Source organism: Erythrolamprus reginae, chromosome 4, assembly GCF_031021105.1.
Source record: "Erythrolamprus reginae isolate rEryReg1 chromosome 4, rEryReg1.hap1, whole genome shotgun sequence".
NCBI classification, from domain to species: domain Eukaryota; kingdom Metazoa; phylum Chordata; class Lepidosauria; order Squamata; family Dipsadidae; genus Erythrolamprus; species Erythrolamprus reginae.
In genome coordinates, this window is record NC_091953.1 from 96,576,671 (window position 1) to 96,599,645 (window position 22,975).

The following is a 22,975-nucleotide window of genomic DNA, read 5'->3' on the forward strand; positions in this document are numbered from 1 at the left end:
CATAGGCATCCATTTCTTGTGGTTCAGTTGCTAAGTCGTGTCCAACTCAATGGTGTACAGTACACCAGGACACTCTGTCTCCACTGTCTCCATGCCTACTCAAAATCACATGTTGCCTTTTCAATATGGATACTGCATCTACTGGATAATGTTGTAAATGCCTCAAGATATCCCATGAAGCCAAGCCTGCAACTAATTTTAAATATAATATCAGCAGACTATAGTAGAAATCTATGTAGTAGACATACGTATATGTACTGATTCCACAAATGTTTTCATGTCATTCAACTTCTTCCTCATTTATCCTTTAAATCAGGGCTCTCCAACCTTGGCAACTTTAAGACTTGAGGATTTCAATTCCCAGAATTACTCAGCCAGCTCTGAGAGTTGAAGTCCAAAAGTCTTAAAGTTGCCAAGGTTAGAGACGCCTGCTTTAAAAAACCCCTTTGAAATTCATTCAGTATATATTTAGGAGGAAGAAAAACCATTCATCTGTCGTCTGTTAAACATGAAAGATTAGAAAAGAGAATGTGTAGGTATATGTACTTTTCTGCTAAAGTTTGCTGTTCGTTGATTCCCACGTTGAAGAGTACTGGTTGAACTCTCAGCAACATGCCACTTTGGATTTCACGAGGCAAGGCATCGAACAAAGTGCTTGGTAGGGGAATCCTCACATTAAATCCATCCCTAATTTAGACAAGAAATTTGAAGCTAATCAAGCAAAAGTAATATTTTCAGAAAAGCCCCTGTAAAAATATTTAAGGCATACAGTACAGTGATACCTTGTCTTACGAACTTAATTGGTTCCGGGACGAGGTTCGTAAGGTGAAAAGTTCGTAAGATGAAACAATGTTTCCCATAGGAATCAATGGAAAAGTGAATAATGCGTGCAAGCCCAAAACCCACCCCTTTTGCCCTACGCCGCTGGGAATCCCCGCCTCTGGACTTCCGCTGCCAGCCGAATCACCCGTTTTTGGCTGCTGGGATTCCCCTGAGGCGCCCCACCCTGGGAAACCCCACCTCCGGACTTCCATGTTTTTGTCATGCTGCGATTTTGCTGAGGCTCCCCACGCTAGGAAACTCCACCTCCGGACTTCTGTTGCCAGCGAAACGCCCATTTTTGCGCTGCTGGGATTTCCTTGAGGCTCTCCTCCCTGGGAAACCCCGCCTCCGGACTTCCATGTTTTTGCGATGCTGTGATTTCACTGAGGCTCCCCTCGCTGAGATTCAAAGCAGTGCTGGCAAAAATGAATGGAATCCCAGCGAGGGGAGCCTCAGTGAAATTGCAGCATCGCAAAAACATGGAAGTCCGGAGGTGGGGTTTCCCAGGGAGGGGAGCCTCAGGGGAATCCCAGCAGGACAAAAACGGGTGCTTCGCTGGCAATGGAAGTCCGGAGGCGGGGCATCCCAGTGGCAGCGGCTTGGGTTCGTAAGGTGAAAATAGTTCGGAAGAAGAGGCAAAAAAATCTTAAACACTGGGTTCATATCTCAAAAAGTTTGTATGAATAGGCATTCGTAAGACGAGGTATCACTGTATGTTGCTATCTAGGAGATCGGAACAGTAACTAAAATCAAAACTCTAAGCACTCTATGCATCTCCGTTCTTGGCAGTTTTCAAGCAATGGAAAATACAGTATAATAGAAGAATATAAAGACCTGACTTGAATGTCATATCAGTCCAAGAGTGTTAGCTTAACAAACCATGTTGCACAAGAAAAGCACATTGATATAATCAACTTGTTAATTAGCACTTTGGTCATAGTGAGTGGATACATTAACTATCACAATATTATAGTTACATGTGCCCAGACAAGGTCAAAGGCCAACTTTAAATCTACATAAAAACTCGTCCTCCTTTTATTATTATAACATGAATTTCCTAACTCTTTCTGGTTGGTTGGTTAGTTGGTTGGTTGGTTGGTTGGTTGGTTGGTTAGTAATACACAACTGGAATGAAAAGGCTATATCATATTAGTTGGAGAATTCCTGAAGTGTAAATCTCTTAGAGTTCTTGAGCTTAAGAAATTCTGGACTAGATAAATGTTAGTTCTGTTTGAAAAGACTACATTTCCTCCTTAGAATACTGAAGAAACCACATTTGTTCTCTTCTTGCATACAGTACTAATAAATGTTGTATTTATTCCTTCTACAAGTCTTTATGCGAGAGCTTCATTCATAATTTTAAAAAAATTATAACATGGTTTGCATTTTTATCTTAATTAAAAAAGATGGTCAATTGATTTTTATATGGTGCACAAGAGTAACACATTAGTATAAGCAACCTACTAATTAGCACATGTTCTAAAATGTTCCTTATTAGGGAATACATTTCTCACTTCTTTCCCTTCCCCAATCTCTATTCTCCATTCCCACCCCCAATTTTTTACCGATTTCCTGTAATGACTGGCAGCATATCAGCAGAAGCACTGGAAGTAGCCTGAGTTACTTTAAATGTTACATTTCTCAAATCCATTATTCCCACACTCATATCTTCTAGCATAGCCAGTTCTTCTCCTAAATGGAAAAAATGAAGACAATATTAATAAGATTACAAAATATATGTTTACAATTATTGCCAACTATTATAAAATAGTTTTTGAGGTAAGCTGAAGCTCCAGTGATTCTGAATAAGTTTGTTTAGTTTTCTTGAAAACAGGAGATAATGCCTAGGATTTTCTTTTCAATTTCTTAATTAACTTCTATCTCTGGAATTCCCTAAAGCAGGGGTCCCCCAAACCCCGGTCCATTGACAGCACTGGTCCACGGCATGTCAGAAACCAAACCGTGCAAACTAGCGAACCCCCCCCCCCTCCATCCACACACTGCAGGCAGCACACAAAACCATGCCCCCTCCGGTCCGCGGAAAAACCTGTCTCCATCGAACCAGTCCATGATAGCCAAAAGATTGGGGACCACAATGTACCTTAAAGTATCTCTTCAAGCACTAACCAAGTTTGAACTGCTTAGCTTCTGAAACCAGATAAAGATGAGCTATGGCTGCTGTTCACACTTTAATTGCAATACAACAATCCTACAGTGTAACAGGAACTAGCCATGCTTCTGACTCCAATATCACACCTTCATACTAATATGAGCTCCGAGTTGCATCAATAGTGAGATGGGTGGCATATGCATTTAATAAATACATAAATATGATAAAGATGTCAGTGCATTGATCGCTAACATGAAGTCATTCCACTGCAGACTTGCAAAGATTTGCAATTTATGCCAGCACCATAAGCAGAAATGAAGTCACCAAGAATTGCTTCGGTTAATGAGATCAGCGGCATGTAACTTTAATAAATAAATAAGTAAATCCAATTTATGAAATAACTTGTAAGTTTGGATTGATGTTTCAACTCGAATGTCTCAATTTTGCCTTTCTAGGCTTTCAAGCTAAAAAGAGTTGTCATTGTTTGAGATAACGTAATCCATATAAAATTAATTTCAACAAATCCAAATATTTAGGTACACTCCAACAGAAAATTTTTCATTCTAAAAGGCAGCCAGTGTTCAATTTTGTTTTGTCCTGCTGATCTACTCTTCAGAAATTGCTCTTCTATTGCTTGAGGAACTTATCAGTACACACATATTTCATTAAGTCTAGCATTTCAAGGAATTAATAACTTTGCATGCTTTCCCCATGCAATGTTCTTTACCATAAGTACTTAAAAGGCTTTCAAACTGGGCTAGCAGACCAATGGTATAAAGCTGCCTCAGGAATCCATTATCGTGTAGGCAATTCCTCAGCTTGATAATGAAACCACAGATCAGGGCTGTAAGCTGCATGAAAGAATACAAAAAGAAAATAATTGACGATACTTGCCAAGGTTTCACAAGCTTACTCAGCCAGTACTAATATGGCAGATTGTTTCTGAATGGATGAATCATAAAGGTCCTTAGACTTCCACTGCAATCTGAAGATAGAATTGCAATTGTTTTTCACGCTATCAGTTTTATTGTACTTTTTATTATATTCATCCATCAGTGCCTGTGGTAACCACTACAGAAATGGGAGATACAATTCATCTGTGCAACCATTTGAAACTCAGCACAAATACTTATCTAACCTTTGCAGTCGGCATCATTTTAGTAAACTATGTTTTAATAGATCTGAAAATGACTGTTAAAAGTTTGTTCACCTAATACTTATTATTACTGAAAACTGTGACTGAACACTCTCAGCATTTGGTGAACTTGGTTAGAATGCAGTATCGCAGGCAAACTCTGGCCATAGCTCAGAATCTGATCTTGATCAGTTCAAGGTTGACTCAACCTTCCATCCTTCTAAGATAGGTAAATGAAGAACCAGATTATTGGGAGCAATATGCTGATATTGTTAACCACTCAAGAGTATGCTTGTAAAGCACTATGGAGCAATATATAAGTCTAAGCGCTACTGCTATAAAAGACAAAAGTGAGCTTTTGAAAAATAAGTCTAAAGTACAGCTTTCTTACTATAAAGTTCTTCCCCTTATAATAAAGGACACATGAGCACTCTAAATATCCCAAGGGTTTATCACTGCAGAAGAGGGGCGTGTATAAACGCACCCTTGTGCCTACCGTCCCTGTCTTACTGTCCTATTGTCCAAATTTACCTGTACCGACTTTGCTTTTGTTTATGTTTATACCAATACTTGCTATCTTGTACACATTTTGAATGAATGAATGAATGAATGGTTGTGTTATCTGGTTCCAAAATTGCTAAAGTGCCCTAGGCAATCACTATCCCCTTTTGAGTATAATTATTATTCACAAATGTTAATCCTCCAAGAACAAATTCCAAAGTCCAAAACATATATTCCATGTTCTTGCTTACAGTTTGGCAAAAGACCACATCCCTCCGGTACTGAAGGCTTAAGCAAAGAGCTATGGTGGGGGCACTGTCCTGCATTAAAAGAAACACCATTGCTTTCTTTGCTTTGTCACTCATCATGGCCACACACTCCGTGAGCGTTGTTAGCAGAGGATAAAGTGCCTCACTCCATTCACCTGCAGGTCAGAAAAGAGAAGAGAGGGCAGTGACAAGGAAGGCACTTCTGTATGTTTATGTATAGTGGTACCTCTGCCTAAGAGCACCTTTACTTATGAACTTTTCTAGATAAGAACCGGGTGTTCAAGATTTTTTTGCCTCTTCTCAAGAACCATTTTCCACTTACAAACCCGAGCCTCCGAAACTGTTACCGGAAAAGGCAGGGAGAAGCCTCCGTGGGGCCTCTCTAGGAATCTCCTGGGAGGAAACAGGACCTCCACCCTCCCTGTACTTTCCCCAATCACATGCATTATTTGCTTTTACATTGATTCCTATGGGAAAAATTGCTTCTTCTTTCTACTTAAGAACCTGATCATGGAACTAATTAAGTTCGTAAGTAGAGGTACCACTGTATTTGGCTTTTAAGTAGAATTTAAGAACACTTAAAGGCATCTAAGAATCCCAAGACTGCACATATCTCAGTCTCAGTCATGATCAATCAGCTTCGTTCAAACATCATAGATAGGTAGATAGGCAGACAATCAGACAGACAGACATAGTTTAGATTTAGAGCGATCATCAACTCATGATACTATTATCTATAATGTATTTTGTGAAAAAGAGGGATAATCTCTATTTCTCTCCCTCCCTCAAAATCAATGTAGTAGAACATTTACAATCAGCAAAAGATGTTAGTATTAAATTAAGAGAATCACACACCCCCCCCCCGGATTTTTTCTAAGTACAAATACGATGAATGGAGGGGGAAAATATACATACCTGGGTTGGATTCTTCAGGAGTAGGACTGCAATCTGTATAAAAATGGAGGTGCAACATGCATGATTAAGGGGCAGCAACACATTTTAAAGATAAGCAACTGAAATGCTAAGCACAAGCAGTCTCAACTATTTGGGGAGAGGTGTCAATTTATATAAGAGTGGGCCATCTATGGTTGTAGGGATGCACAAGTCCTGAAACCTTTTTTAAAAGCCTTCTGCAAAATAATCCAAGTAAAAACAATATATCACAACTACCCTGTAGGGAAAGGAAAAGGAGGAGGAGAGAATTAGAACAGAGAGGGGAAAAAATGGATTGTGAGAAAAACAGCAAATAGATGACTCAACTCATGTTCCTTCTAGTCTTGTCCATTGTTCGAATAAGCTCAATCATCATGACATGCAGCCTCCTATAAATTTCTTGCAACGAAAGAAAACACATGGTTGATTTTTCCTGCTGTAGCCTCTTTTAAGATCCTCCTTTTTGCTTATAACACACTATAACTGCTGGTAGGAGTACTGAAATCCCTGAACTACCAATTCACGGAAGCACCTAGAAACTATGAAAATTACAAGTGCATCACTTTGGCCCTTATCTAGTACAGCCTAAAGTTTGAGCCATCAACTTCAGGGCAGGTATTACAAACCACTAAATGGAATAGCAGAGCACCAACTATTTGGTGTGTACCAAATAACCTAAGTATACATGAAGAAATTTTTAATAAGGTGTGCACCTGAAATATTTAATGTATACAGTTAACAATGTAAAGAATAAATAGGGTGTGTTTGTGAAGAAAATTCATCAGAAACGAAATATTGAATGCAAACTTTCTCTTAAGCGTTAATTCAGTGACAAATCAATTTCATTTCAAATAGCCCTCATTCAGGCTCTATTGTTTAGTACAACTGGCAATCCATCACATAATTGTTTCCAGCTTTTCCATTATTCTCCAATGTATAAAAATTGTCTGCAACTTTCAGCAAGAAACACATTTATGGAAATGTATTAATACTGTTTAATTGATTTCATTGTCTTCCCTTTAAAATGTTTAATTACATTTAATCTCACTACGCCAAGTTTATTGTTGAATTAGAAGTACACATCAGCAATTTGAAGAGCTAACAGGAGGCTAGTGAAAGGGAAAAAACTGTTAGCTTGCTGCAGACAAGCTAGAATCTGTGTTTAAAGTGCATTCATAAAAAATACTATTATTCCATTTTCTTCCCTAGTTAAAATTTCTGTTTATAAATTTAGTATGTGGTCAATTCACAGGGAAATTAAACCATTCTAACACAGGCAACTGTAACTATGAAAGTTTGAGTGGCTTTTGAATTTATAGTTTGCTGAAATTTTTGTCTTTTGGAAATTCAAATAATTTGGAGAATGGAGGTGAGGATAAGTGCAAGAAATTGAGGCTGGAACTTTATATGACAGAATAACATTAAGGTCAGCACTTTATCATCTTCTCTCATAAGAGAATGTTTTTTTGCTTGATTTTTAATGAAGTGATAACAAAGGTTCAGCCATCACTTACTAGAGCAGGGAAACATTCCACAACTGACATTGCATTATACATTTAGCATTGGAAAACATCATCAGAAAGAGGAACAAAGCTATGTTAGTTTATGTCTAGCACTAATCGCTGAATACAATTTTGTAATTTTATAGCATACCTGCAACTAGTATTCTAATAATAGGCAACTTTAAAATTGAGAAATTGTTTATTGTTCTAATAATTTTGCCGGCATGCTGATTTTTACAATTTTGCATTATAAGCATTACACCACTATACAATTTCACACTTTTTAAAAAAACCTATAGAGTTTAAACATGACTATGCATACTCTTCCTAATCTTCTCACTGGTGTGGTTTTTAAAATAATTACTGCCTACCATGACTTCAGCTGTGTAAATAATCAAGTTTAAAATATCTTGGCTTAGTATGCATTGATTATAGATTAAAATACTTATTGGGGTGAAACTTTCAATCTTTATACACATTAGCATAAAGATGACACTGATTGTATCAACCCATCATTTCATTGGTTATCAAATAGGGAGGCATCAGGAAATATTTGATGTAAAAATATTCCATGACTTAATATTGTATAAATGATATTGCTCTGGTTGGATGGGATTCTTTTTCTTATTACCCATCTAATATATGAGATTCTTCTTAGAAATTGCTTTCACAATAAAACACCTTCACAATAAAATCAGAATGTGTATTAAATTAATATAATAGCTATTTGCACATTAATATACTATTCCATACATAATGCATTCTTCATTCTTCCACTTTGCTAGTGCTTAACACATATAAAAACTTAAAGTAGTAACTAGAATTCTGAACAAACAACACATGTCCTGTTCTATATTAATAAATGAAAAGAGGCATCTTATTTATTTCAAATAATAATGTAATTTTACTTATTAAAATAATAATTTATTGTAAAATCACAAGCTCAAGAAACTGTTGTAAGGAAACATAATGAAGAGACTATATAAGACTACAGGTATTGTAAAAATTATTTTGAAATGTCAAACAAGCACATGGAATACAATACATTCTTACTCTACATTCTCAAACATTATATTCATATATAATGTTATGTATTATTCATATTCCAGTATGAACATACCCTGGACTACTTATGGAACATGAGCAGCAATTAGGAAAGTAGATTTTGTCAGACTGCAAAGCTCTGTCCCAGAATGGTCTTTACAAGCCACAAGCCAACTTTGTTCTATGCTTCCTTTCATGCATGATTTATATCTCTATGTATACTTTAATATGTTTATGTCTTTTACTTATTTGTTGCTTCTGTCATCTTGCTGAAAAGGCATAGCAATACATGCATACGTATGTACATACATACATACATGTTGTACAGCATTAATACATCTGGCCTCTGAAACATATTGCACCACTAAAGGTCTTCAATTTAACCAAGCACTTACTAGGTGACTCTAAACGAGTCATATTCTCATCTCAGTGTCTTACTTCCATCCACAGTAGAGGGAACAAAATACCAGCCTACCTTTTAGATTCTTTGCTTATAGAAAGCATGCCATGTAATAATCCTATGAAAGTATCCTAAAATATCAACCAATTTGAAATCATCAGTTGATTTCTTAACTAGAAAATAAACTCACTTCTGAAAATATTACTGAGCATTTTTTTTATCTTCAGGGTAGTCAGACATTTTTATAAATATCAAAACTAGAGTCTGAAGTTCTATATTTTTTTTAATTTCAAGAGTATAAAGAAAATTAATTAAGGCATGGAATGGAACTTGGTAGACGAAAAGATTAATGTCAGTAGGCACAGTGGTGTCTACTAGCCTCCCAGGGGGTGGGGAGGGGTTTTTTACCCTTCCCCGACTCCAGTGAAGCCTTTGGAGCTTGGGAAGGCAAAACACGATCCCCCTGGGCCCACCAGAAGTTGGGAAACAGACAATTTCCAGCCTCCAGAGGGCCTCCGGGAGGGCTGGAGAAGCTGTTTTCACCCTCCCCAGGCATTGAATTATGGATGTGGGCACTCGCACATATATTATAGTGCACGCCCATGCTCTTTTGGCACCCAAGGAAAAAAAGGTTCGCCATCACTGACCTATATGATTAAGAATCTCCATAGACAATCAAACTTCTACTATAGCTTTTTGGACAGTGATTGGAAACATCCCAATCCTTTTTAGGAAATGACCGTGGTTCTCTCATATTCCTGGGACCTTACTATGGAATGAAGGTTCCTAGTATACCAAAATATGCTTACAATACAGGGATCATGATTAAGGAAGAAATGCAACGAAGCAGAACAAAATGGCAACAGCAAAAAGCCATGGCTGTCATACGCACTTGTGATTCTGGGAAAATGGCATGCAGAGGATGAAATGGATGAAGATGATGGTGGGGATGATGAAGATGAGATGAGTTCATTTAAGGTCTCTGGCTTTATCCAGTATGCACGGGTATCTTGTTTACCTTTCTTGCTAGAGCAGCTGACGTCACACAGGAAAACATCTTCACAGCTATCACTTTGTAATCGCTCTTTCTGGAGAAGCTTGTCTACCCTCTGGATAATGCATTCAAGACTTTTATCAACGTTCAGCCAGACTTTCTCCTGGGAAGAAACAAACGGAAAGGGACATAATGGTGTGCTCAATATAATGAAAAATCATAAAGAAAGAAGCATATTGAAATATTTTGAAACACTATTTTCACTACTTTCAGTAATTCATAGAAAGTAATTGAAAGTAAATAAAGAAACATACAAACCCTATTGGGTAACCAAGATAACAAAATATTATTTTCTTCTGGACAAAACTGTAAAGACTATCAGTTCAATTACCACTTTGTAATTAATAACTGGGAAATCATCATATCTCCAAGATACCTACAATAACTCCATAGCAAAATAGGCGGCAAATAAATTTGACAATAAATAAATTTAGCTGTTCTATTTTTACTGGCAACTCAAAAAATAGAAACAGAAGTAAAGAAAAATGAACACCCAGTGCCTGAGTTCACAGATTTCTGTAAGATACCATTCATTTATTTATTGCAAGATTTGCATGCCCTCAGCTGTTGTGGATCCTAAGTTCACTATATATGAACCCAGATATTTATTCCACAAACTATACTTAAATCAGATAATGACTTAGTGTAACCTGTAGAGTTTGCCAGAATTAATAAATGAAGGGCTCTAGAAGCATCAATGCATCTTCCAAAAACGATTGCCACAATTGAATGCATGGATTTTTATCATTTTTAAAAATGGAAACATGCCAATTGGAACACAGGCTCTAAAATAGGCTTAACACCATTTATAACTACAGTGATCATAATCCTTTCTTATAAAGGACAGTCCTTTATTTCAAAAAACTGTCCTTTAGATTTATTTAATGATTATTTTCTTGGTTTTACTCTTGAATTTTCCTTTGTAAAGCAACATTACAAATGTAAATACTTATTTCTCTTATCCTTGAGAACCTCTTTCAGAATTGTTTCTTGTTTAGATTTGTCCTTAATTTTTTACAATAAAATATGGCAACTGTATTTAGAGCACAAAGAAAAAAAAATGCAAAAATCCATGTTACTTTCCCTGTGCATCACTGATAATGCCCACCACGCCTTTTGCTCATTCAAACAGTTTTAAGTATGATCTCTAAATCACAAAACATGATCAAATACCTGGCAGCTGTAATTTTACAAAAAGGAATTGTCTGAATTCAAATTCACTGTAGTATAGGAATGGAATTTTAAGGTAACAGCCTACCCACTCTTCTTCATGCCAGTCCACCTGAAGAGAAGAACGGCTATTTCTTCCTGCCCACCTGGCCACCAAAGTATCTTGGTCATTTCTTAGTACCACTTGTTCTCCTTCTGCAGATGTTGGAGAAGCCTTTGAAGCTATATAATCTGGTCTTGCAGCATTCAGGGCATGAATTGAATTTGCCAACAGCTTGCAGTCACAGACAGTAACAAGTTGCCGGGTCTAGATAGGATAAACATGACACACAATATTTGCAACCAATGTCTATTTTATAGCATCATTCTTTATTACTGTCCAATCCCAACACTGCTAAAGTACAGTAAACAAACCAAGTAATATTCCAAAATTATATCACTTTTTAAAAACAGTTTAATACAAGGTACACTTTTCTTAACAAATCTGGACACGATTTAGCCTCATGGTTAAGGCACAAAACTTAACAAATAAAAAGGTTATTTTAGCATGCTAAAAACAGCTAAGATGGTTTTTTAATGTGATCTAGGTACTGATTGAGGCAGACAGGCAATCTTTCCATTACAGTGCCAATTGAGAGCACAGCTCTCCACAGAATTTGTCACAGAAAAACATATTCTATGGTGTTTATTTTATAACTATTTCTATAGCATTTCACTGTGAACTTAATTCCGATTTACATTCAATGAATCAATTCATTCAGGATACTAAGCAATAAACCTCTTTAGCTTAATACGTTGTGTAACCTAGATATTGTGTCATATAACCCGCATTTGATAATACAGTGGTACCTCTACCTACAAACGCCTCTACTTACAAACTTTTCTAGATAAGAACCGAGTGTTCAAGATTTTTTTGCCTCTTCTCAAGAACCATTTTTCACTTACAAACCGAGCCTCCGAAAATGTTACCGGAAAAGGCAGGAAGAAGCCTCCGTGGGGCCTCCCTAAAAATCTCCTGGGAGGAAACAGGGCCGGAAAAGGCATAGAGAAGCCTCCATGGGGCCTCTCTAGGAATCTCCTGGGAGGAAACAGAGCCTCCACCCTCCCTGTGGTTTCCCCAATCGCACACATTATTTGCTTTTACATTGATTCCTATGGGAAAAATTGCTTCTTCTTACAAACTTTTCTACTTAAGAACCTGGTCGCGGAACAAATTAAGTTCAAAAGTAGAGGTACCACTGTATGTTGTATGGATCCCACCAATTATTTTTATTTGTAAAACGAAACCAAATTTAGAATCATATGAATGTAATTACAGTACAGCAAGGAAATATAACATGATCAGAAGGAGGTAGTCAACGCTGAGATGGATACCATTATTTGAAAAAATGATCAGGGTCATAAAGATTTCCACTCCCACCCTCAATAATGCTTTAATTAGTAATTTGAAGAATGTTGCATTATAGTCCTAAGCATCACCAAGGTTTGATATTAGTTTTTAGATTTTCACAACAGAAATGAAGGTTAGAGAAGGAGAATCTTTTTGCCTCAAGTCTGGTCTGCCATACCCAGGACTTAAATAAGGATGGGATGTATTAGACCAAGTATAATAAAATACAGTACTTATATGCTGAGGTCAGAGAGATTTAGGGCTCATTACTGACCATTAAATATAGATCAAATAAGTTCTTATCCTTTCAGAATCTCAGATTTTGGCAGGCCTACAGAGAAGGAAATTCAAAACTGTGAAATTCAAAACTTTTGTTATTATTACAGTATAAGAATATTCAGTTAATATTAAGTTAAAGAGGGAGGATGAGCAAATCCCCTACCTTATCTGCCAAAATGGCAAGTGTTCTCTCAAGTCCATTTGCTGATTTATCCTTGGCAGCTCTGGAAAGTCTTTCTGCATAGTAACTAACTTGAGTTTTCAGGGTATTGATCTGTGCAATAATCTCCTTTGCCCGAATAATATCCTGTGGTATGTATACTATAGACTGAGAATTGTTTGCAGTGCTGATAACAAGGGATAAAAAGAGTAACTTTTTTAAAATAGTGGAAGATTTTGATTTGGAATCTTGTTCTAATTATTAAGCCACTGAATACAAAGACTGACAATCTACTATGTTGTAACCATCTTATTCAAATTATCTTGACATGCACATGATGAAAGCATTTGAACAAGATGTATTTATCAAACATGCCATGTGATTACTCAGAAGCCACACAAGGAACAGAAAACTGCTAATCAAACAGTGCAGCAATAACATAATTATTGATGCAGCAATAACATAATTATTCCTGTTAATCTGATTCCTTGGCTAAGCATAATTTATTCATTCAAATGGATGACCGATCCATTTGTCTTCAAAGATTTCCTGATTCATCTGAGAAAATACCACTGATTATATTATCCTTTCCACAACCATGTACTGTAATTGCTCAAGATGATTGTTTTTAACCTTCTTGCCAATATCAGAATCCTGCTTAATAAACCCACATTTTTACTTTAGATGACTAGCTAAGCCAAATGTAACTCAGGATGGATTTATAGTAAGACCTAGCTATTTGACTTTCCTTCCTTATATCTGGGTTTGTTTTTGTAAATCCAGATATATGGCTACTATCTATTGTTGCTGGAGAGTCATCAGCTTAATTAGTAGTTCACACAATGTACCTGGAAAAGTAAAAATTGGTGTCTAATTCCTTTCTCTAGGCAGATAGCTTCCTTCCATGTCTCACTGCAAATTTTAGATTACCAGTTACCTGATTCATTCACAGCAAAACAGATTTATTTAACAGAATGCTTTCATATAACGTAAGACAGTGCTTCAGAAACAATGCAAGTTTTCAGACTCAACTTCCATTGTAAAATTGAAGCAGGGAATTGTCAAAAAATGTTTTTGATAGAATTGAATCTTGAAATAATATATCTTCCTTTTAACAAACTTTAAATCTATCTTTGAAAGAATCTAGCTAATACTTTTAAAAGATATTAACCACAACTTTGTTCAGCTATCTGGAAAAATAAATTTTTAGAGGAAAGGAGTTAGACTGTAATAAAAAAAGGAAAAAAACAGAAAAAGTACCGGTATGTCTTTTTATTTTTAAAAGGACTTCAAAATTAATATAGGAGTTTTCTTTAAAATGTGATACAGGTTGTTTATTTTAAGGACAGATCTAAAGGCTCAAGATTTAAAATATTTTTATCAACCGTTATAGCAATATATGCATCTTATTTGAAAGAGAGACATCATGCAGAATCAATCTATATGCAGTAGCAAACTACATGCAGCATTATTTGTGTTAGACTCATTCTCAAAAAAGAAGCAAAGCAAATATTTTGATGGAATCAAAAGAAATAATTCAATTAGCTTCTCATGACTATTTCCCCAAATGAACAGCTATCATCCTTCACTGACTTTTAACTGGAAAACAAAAATTTATCAATCTCTTCCAAAGGTAAAATTTTATTTCTTTTTAAATTTAGGATTAAGTAGACTAAAGCAGTCCAACTTCTGCTACTGGTATTAAAGACCCAAGGTCCCAATCATACAAACATAACAGTGTGCTTTCATGGACCAATTATCTAATGCTTGGAAGTATAACTGTCAATTCATGTGCATGGAATAAAGTTTTTAGCTCATATCTGATCCAAATCTATATATCTCTTGTATAAAATCTGATCCCTTATCTTTAAAATGAACCACTTTGTATGCACAAAATGAATACGGTAAATCAGCCTTTGGAGAGTCATATATTCACATAAACTGCAACTAGCCTCTTTGCCACATCCCTAGGACAAATAGTAGAAATATCTAATCATCAGCGTCTAAACATAGCTGATAGAATTTATTTTAATGTCTAGGCTGACTTGGTAATGTGGTTAAATGTTTTTAGCAACATCATACCACTGACCTAAAAATATCTGGATGATAAGGGTAATGGCTTCTAGGCTAGATGAGATAATATGAAAGCATTTTGATCCTCAGCACTGCAATTTTAAACAAAGTAAGTGTGGTGTCTACTATCGCCTTTTCAAATAAACGGTTCTTAAAACTAAGCCCAATCAAATCATTTTCTCTTTCTCTTAAATGGAAAAATATTCAAACAACATTTGATTATTTTAGTTTTATAAAGATGAGCAGTTATACATTTAATATTTCCAATTCTCTCTTAAATTATCTTGTATAATCTAATGGTTGTTTTTAAATGTTAGCTGTTCATTGATAAAGCAAATAATGCAGATGAAGATAACAAATTCATGCTTATGAAATACTTCAATAAACATTTATGTAATGAAGCAAATTAGCAAAGTCAAGAATCAACTATAAAATGTACCCTGTTAATACATTTCTGCTTTAGAAAAGAAGAAAGCTGTGCTACTAAGCTCAGAAAAAGAAAACTCACCAACTTTCCTCAAAACTGCTAAAAAAAAAGAAATCAAAAGAAAATTAGCCTTTAATTTGTTAGCAAATATCAAAAGCCAAATGATGTTAGGTAAATGTTAATTGCTTTAATACTTCTTAATAATGCTATGTTTGTATCAAATAGCTGAGGAAAACAAGAAGTATGCAAAATGGTAAATGTCTTCCAGATAAGACCCAACAGAAAAATGTATAGCTGACTGATAGAATACATAGGTAGATATTTTAATGAGTCATTCAAACAATCCCCTAATGAATTTGAGTTCCTCTTTGACTGCCCTTCTGCCATTCCTTCAGAGAATCTTAATCTCATATTCCAATCAAGTAATGGTAATGCTACCACCAGTGATATAACTTTGCCTACAGTTTAAAAATCTAAGTTAATATGGAGATCCAGTCCTGTGTTGAAACTGTCAAGATGATCCTCCAAAGCAATACAGTGATATCTCATCTTACGAACTCCTCATCATACGAACTTTTCAAGATACGAACCCAGGGTTTAAGATTTTTTTGCCTCTTCTTCCGAATTATTTTCACCTTACGAACCTGCCGCTACCGCTGGGATGCCCCGCCTCCGGACTTCTGTTGCCAGGCGAAGGCTCCCCTCATTGGGAAACCCCACCTCCAGACTTCCATTGCCAGTGAAGCGTCCATTTTTGCGATGCTGCGATTTCGCTGAGGCTCCCCTCCATGGGAAACCCTACCTCCGGACTTCCGTGTTTTTGCGATGCTGAAGGGGAATCCCAGCAGCGCAAAAACAGGCGCTTCGCTGGCAACATAAGTCCGGAGGTGGGGTTTCCCAGCGAGGGGAGCCTCAGCGAAATCGAAGCATCATAAAAACACCGAAGTCCGGAGGTGGGGTTTCGAGGACTTTGGTGTTTTTGCGATGTTGCAATTTCACTGAGGCTCCTCTCGCTAGGAAACCCCACCTCCGGACTTCCGTTGCCAGCGAAGCAGACGTTTTTGCTCTGCTGGGATTCCCCTGCAGCATCGCAAAAACATGGAAGTCCGGAGGTGGGGTTTCCCATGGAGGAGAGCCTCAGGGGGATCCCAGCAGCACAAAAACGGGTGCTTCAGCTGGCAAAAGGGGTGAATTTTGGACGCATTAATCACTTTTCTATTGATTCCTCTGGGAAACATTGTTTCGTCTTACGAACTTTTCACCTTACGAACCTTGTCCCGGAACCAATTAAGTTCGTAAGACAAGGTATCACTGTATTGGGTTACAAGCCAGTACGGGCCACACTGTGTGCTGGCAGGAAAAATGGAACTGCGCACGCAGTTCTGCATCGCCAGTGTGTGTGCACATGCACGCCCCAGCGAAATTTTTTTAAAATATATTTTTATTAATTTTTAATATTTACATCTTAGTACATTCTAATACTTTCAGATGGGTTAACATCCATATACTGAACTATTTTTCTTTTGGAGCAGGCGGGGGTTGTTAGTTACCTCCACTACCGGAATGATACGTACGCAGGTCTGTGTCGCAGGCATGCACACACACACACGCCCCAGCGAGATTTTGCTTTTGTGCATGTGCAGGAAGCAAAATCTTGTGAGGACATGGCACGCACATGTGATTTCTGCAATTTTTTTGCTTCTGCACATGCGCAGAAGAAAAAAAAAGGTAACTGAAATCTCACACACATGCATCCTCTCATGAGATTTTGCTTTCTGTGCATGCGCAAAAGCAAAATCTCGCTGGGGCGCACGCCTATGCACACCACTGACGCAGAGCTGCACGCGCATCATTCCAGTAGCGGAGGTAAGTAGCAACCCCCACCTGCTCCAAAGGTAACTAGTTCAGTCGCCAATGTTAAAGGGGTGGTACGTTCAATCCAGCCAATTACTATCTAGTTACTCTATCTATATATAATAAGCAAGCCATATGCTAGACATCTCTTCACAAAATTGATGGAATTTAAGAAAATATTTTAAACTCAGAACAAGCCAACCGGAGAAAAATATTGGCATGTATTCTAGTTAATGGCACTTCTTACTGCCATTCAAAAATAGTTGGTATGTTTGAAAATTAAAGTGTATCTCTATTTTATTTATATTTTTTTTAAATGTAAACATTGATGTTTCAGTAATGCATGGACAATTTCCAGGACTCAAAAAGAGACTGTTTTTGTAAGAGATGTCTGTAATGGTAAAGCACAAACTTGTGCTCTGCATCTACCCGTGTTTCTCATCCCTTTAAGATGGGTGAACTTCAACTCCCTAAATTCCCCAGGCTGGCCGTCAATGTATCATCCAGGACTGCTGGTGGATTAGTAACAATCGTCCACAACTCCTCCCTCTGCAGGTACATCTCCATCTTCACGCTCCAGGAGAGGTAGTTAGTCTCATTCAGCCGAGACACCAGGAGCCTGCTCCAATTACACCGATGGAGGCCATGCTGCCTGCTAACCACAATTTAAACCACTTACTCTGGTGCAAGCTCACACTGGGATTCTCCTCTCTCTAGGCTCACTAGTCGCTAGTCACTCTGGACCTGGCCCATAACCTGTCACAGTTTTGCAGCATGACTAGTATTATGAGATAAACCCAGGAGCAAAACAATACACAGCACGCAGAGCCTTTAGATAATTAACAGTGGTTTATATATAACTAAATGTACTGCTCAAAAAAATAAATGGAACACTTAAACAACACAATATAACTCCAAGTAAATCAAGCTTCTGTGAAATAAAACTGTACATTTAGGAAGCACTGATTGACAATCAATTTCACATGCTGTTGTGCACATTCAACTTTGTAAAGAACAAAGTATTCAATGAGAAAATTTCACTCATTCAGATCTAGGATGTGTTATTTGAGTGTTCCCTTTATTTTTTTTTTGAGCAGTATGCATACATAAGGTAGATATAGTACCTTATCACACAGCTATGGACACAGGGAGATCAATGAGATATGCCCTCTAATGGCCATCTATATATAGACACGTCTTAAAATGGTAACAGTCTTGTGTGAACCTCATCAGAGTGTTAAACTGGCAATATCAAATGCTGAATCATTCCTACTGCATCAGTTTATAATTGCATCAGCTTTACATATGGTCAGCTCTTAGATCACAATAGCTTAACAAAAGCCACAGATCTTACAGCTGCCAAAGTTGAGAAAAACTACTTTATACCAACAGGGTGCCCTTAGTATTAAAAGCACACTGCATTCCAATAGTGCATATATTGCAATAAATCAAATAAACAATGGTGTACAATAAAAATGCATGGTCATTTAGGGGTGACATTTTATATTCTCCTTATTAGCCAAATAACCAGTTTATTCAGTTTTATTTTTTTTATTTTTCCCAAAAATAAAATATAAACTGCAGAATAAAAAAAATTACAAGACAAAAACGTGGAAAAAAAGAACAAATATAAGATTAACAGTAAACATATAGCTTTTCCCTAATTGAATGCTGAATGCTCCCTGTATCTCAAATAAATGTTCAGAATTATATTTTGTACAATTGCTAATAACCTATCTACAATTAAGTTTCTTTGGATATAGTCACATTTTTACTGTTTATTTATCCTGCTTTATAATGAAACTTACAAATTATTTACCTATAGTTACATCTACTTTTATTTTTTATTTTTTAGCTTTTTAAGTCGAATTCTGGTCATTGACCATAAATAAAGAGCTAACTGATCTAAGAACAGTTTCACTTGATATGAAATATGGTCACATTGCCTACTAATGTCAACGCAGGAATACAAACATGTTTGGATGTCAAAAATATAAAATATGCAGATCTTTAGATATAGCTTATCTAAAAGCTATATTGATGGTTTTTAATAGAAGCAGTTAATATGGAAACCAAGTTACTTGAAGAAACATTATCAAATAATATGCAGATTGTGATTTTTCTAAATATGGTCTTTCTAAGGGAAAATTTACCCATGGATTGACTGCCTGGTAGATTTTTTTTCTGTAGCTATTATTAAAAGTTATGCAAGTAACACATACTAAAATAAGCAGTGATTAAAGATACGAAACTAAAATAAAGTGCAGATAGGAAGTGTCAGCCTAAATTTAATTTTGACTTACTAACTTTAGATTATTATTTTTCATTGGCTACATTTTGTGGATGGAAAACTGTATCTGATTTGGCAGCATTTAACTTTGCTATTCTTCTCAGGTCAATATGACCCGAAATGAAATTTGAGACCTGTAGATTATTAGTCATGCGGATCTCAAACTTGTGATTAATTGACTTTTCTCATTTGAGGGGTTCTTACTATGAGTGTGGGTTTTTTTCATTTTGTTTTCTTTTTGCTATACACTGATTGTTACATTTCGTTACACCTGAAACAGTACAAGTGTATATTAAATGGGAATAGAACAGCAAGGTTAAACCAACAAAATATCTATCTGAAACATCTCCTCCGGGCATGTTCAATTTATACATGGTATGTTTGTGTGTGTGTGTGTGTGTGTGTGTGTTTGTTAGTAAATGGGGTTCTTTTTAAATCTTCTTAAATATTTTAAATTATTTGGATTTGTTATGATTGCTGTATTTTTGTTGTGAGCCGCCTCGAGTCTGCGGAGAGGGGCGGCATACAAATCTAATAAATAAATAAAATAAAATATCTATCTAGAGATGTACAACTATTTTGATCATGCAAACTCCTCCTTTTTAAATTATTTTTTAAAATTAAGAATATAAAGGCAATATTAAGGCAGAATTATTCTATTTCTGAAAATAATAGAAAATGATATATTAATTTAGGCTTTTACGAATCTGTCAACATATTTTTCTTCAACCTTCTTTAGCCAAAATAACCCAAACTTTAACAGAATCTGCAAGTTATAGAATGTTTGACAAGCTTAGAGGTCCCAGTATTTGCATGATCTTATTTTTTGTTAAAATCTCCAAATATCCAAAAAGATAAAATTAAAGGATAAATTACTTCCTCTGCTCACAGCAACAGCAGTACTAGCACTTATTTCAAATCCATGAAAGATGTCTAGTACTGTATATCCATATGATCTGTTTTGGACCTATTATTGCATCCTTTAAACTCCTTTCCATCTAGAAATTAGGAAAATTGCATAAGAGTGTTTTCACGTTTAAAATAATTTTATATAGGAAAATCAGTTAGGAAAGCTTCCCAACTACGTATTAAGGTTATCTACTTGACCTCCAGAAGTTGTGAATGCTCCAACACTGGAAGTTTTTAAGAAGATATTGGATAACCATTTGTCAGAAGTGGTGTAGGGTTTCCTGCCTAGTCAGTGGGTTGGACTAGAAGACCTCCAAGGTCCCTTACAATTCTGTTATTCTGTTCTGTTGCCTCCTTCTCCTTCTATAGCTTTGACTATTATAAGAATGCCTTATACATCTCATAATACCTGATTCTATACCTCTCTTTCCTTATGGGCATACATTGTTTCTGTTTTACACTACAGTTTTTATTGGGATCACAGGATCAGAACTGTGCAAACAAAACAAACATGAACCTGTTATTCGTTTTTAGTGTGTTCTTTCTTTTTTTAACTGTAAGCCACCCAGAATCATCAGACCTCTAAATTGTGAAAAACAAAAGAAATAAACATCATTCATCTCAACAGCAAAAAAAAAAGGAGAAAATAGGCGTTGATTGCTTACCTGAACGCCTCTTCTCGTACGGTGAGCGGGTACAGCAGTCACATGGGTTGCTCATGTCCAATCCGGTGGAACTGAGCCTAGTATTAAAAAAGCTTGCTGGATCCGCCCCTTCCCCAGAATTCGCGAATCCGTAGACTAGGCTCAGATGTGAAGCTCTTTAGTGTTCAACTCTCATTGTTAGAGGAAAGAAGGTTATAGAAAGGTATAGAAGACACATACAAGGGCGGGAAGTGACTGCTGTACCCGCTCACCGTACGAGAAGAGGCGTTCAGGTAAGCAATCAACGCCTATTCTCCGTACTGAAGGAGCGGGTCCAGCAGTCACATGGGACATACCCAATAGATGGTCCCTAGGGTGGGATTAATTGCTATCGTGAGAGATAACGGATTGGAGTACCCTTCTGCCGAAGGCAGCGTCCGCTGAGGCGTAAGAGTCAATCTTGTAGTGCCTGATGAAGGAATTTGGCGAGGCCCAAGTGGCTGCTTTGCAGACCTCCTCCAACGGGGCTTGAGTCGCCCAAGCGGCCGAAGTGGCTGCGCTCCTGGTGGAATGCGCTGTGATGTTCTTTGGAACTGAGAGGGAGGCCGACTCGTAGGCCTTAGAGATAGTCCCTCTGATCCAACGGCCTATCACTGTTGAAGACACTTTGGCACCCATGACTCTGGGGTGATAGGCTATAAAAAGTGCTTCCGACCTCCGAAAAGGTCCTGTGCGTTGGATGTAGATCCTCAGCGCTCTAATGAGATCCAGGGTGTGCCATCTAATTGCCAAGGGATGGTCCCGTTGGAGACAGAAAGAAGGTAAGACAATATCCTGGGTTCTGTGGAACATGGAACTGACCTTGGGTAAGAAGGTGGGGTCCAGTCGTAAGACTACCTTGTCCTGATGGAATTGGCAGAGATCCTGCCTGATTGAAAGGGCAGCCAACTCCGAAATGCGTCGGGCAGAGGTAATTGCCACCAGGAATGCTACCTTAAAGGATAGGTACCTGAGGGACGCAGATTTTAGGGGTTCGTAGGGTGCCTGCGTGAGGGAATGGAGAACCCGTGGCAAATCCCAGGATGGATATCTGTGGACCTTAGAAGGTCTGAGGTTGGCTATACCCTTGAGGAATTCCTGAACTTCTGGAAAGGAACGGAGAGGCTGTCTGCGGGGCCCTGCTAGAACAGAGGAGATGGCCGCCAGATGACGACGGAGAGTACTGGTGGAAAGGCCTTGATGGAAACCTTGCATAAGGAAGGAAATGATCCTGTGTATGGGAATGCACAGGGGAGAGAGACCCTCCTGTAGGCACCACTGGTGAAACTTGGACCATGTATGGTCGTAGATTCGATTGGTCGAACCTCTTCTGGCCTTTAAGATGACCTCCACTGTGTCGGGGTCGTGTCCACGCAGATCTAAGTCTCTCCTGATAACAGCCAGGCGGTGAGGTGGAACCACTCCGGGTCTGGATGGAATGAGGCCCCCTGCCGTAGCATATCCCCCGAAACGGGGAGTCGCCAGGGGTCCTGGACGGACAGCTGTTGGAGGTCCGCGAACCAGGGCCGGCGGGGCCAATGAGGGGCGATTAGAATTACTCGGGCCCTCTCGATGAGGACCTTGTGAATCACGTCCGGAAGAATTGGAATTGGAGGGAATGCATACAGGAGTCCTGGGGGCCAGGGGCTCCTGAGGGCATTGGTTGCTTCTGCTCCCGGGGATGGGAACCTGGAGAAGAATCGAGGGAGTTGGGCATTCGTTTCGGTGGCAAAGAGATCCAGCACTGGTAGGCCGAATCTGAGGCTGATTTGATGGAACAGGTCTTGATGTAGATTCCACTCTCCTGGATCTATCGTTGCTCGAGAGAGCCAATCCGCCTGGACATTGAGGCTCCCCGAGATGTGATCGGCTAGGAGCGACTGAAGGTGTTTTTCTGCCCAAAGGCCTAACTTGAGGGCCTCCCTCATGAGAGCCTTGGATCTCGTGCCCCCCTGTCTGCAGATGTGGCT

General features: G+C 37.8%; 1 protein-coding gene across 6 annotated transcripts in view; it reads right to left on the reverse strand.

Annotated features, from left to right (window-relative positions):
- INPP4A (inositol polyphosphate-4-phosphatase type I A) overlaps positions 1 to 22,975 on the reverse strand; it is a 123,915-nt gene that overhangs the window by 14,848 nt on the left and 86,092 nt on the right. The window contains exons 12-21 of one of the 6 annotated variants that reach the window (XM_070750964.1): positions 15,351 to 15,368; positions 12,773 to 12,956; positions 11,029 to 11,247; positions 9,609 to 9,873; positions 6,098 to 6,169; positions 5,753 to 5,785; positions 4,820 to 4,992; positions 3,660 to 3,783; positions 2,388 to 2,514; positions 547 to 687 (exon numbers count right to left, since the gene is read on the reverse strand). In XM_070750964.1, the coding sequence (XP_070607065.1) occupies positions 547 to 687; positions 2,388 to 2,514; positions 3,660 to 3,783; positions 4,820 to 4,992; positions 5,753 to 5,785; positions 6,098 to 6,169; positions 9,609 to 9,873; positions 11,029 to 11,247; positions 12,773 to 12,956; positions 15,351 to 15,368 (1,356 nt within the window). The remainder of the gene's footprint in view (positions 1 to 546; positions 688 to 2,387; positions 2,515 to 3,659; positions 3,784 to 4,819; positions 4,993 to 5,752; positions 5,786 to 6,097; positions 6,170 to 9,608; positions 9,874 to 11,028; positions 11,248 to 12,772; positions 12,957 to 15,350; positions 15,369 to 22,975) is intronic. The other 5 variants (XM_070750965.1, XM_070750968.1, XM_070750966.1 and 2 more) reach the window with 5 other exon arrangements.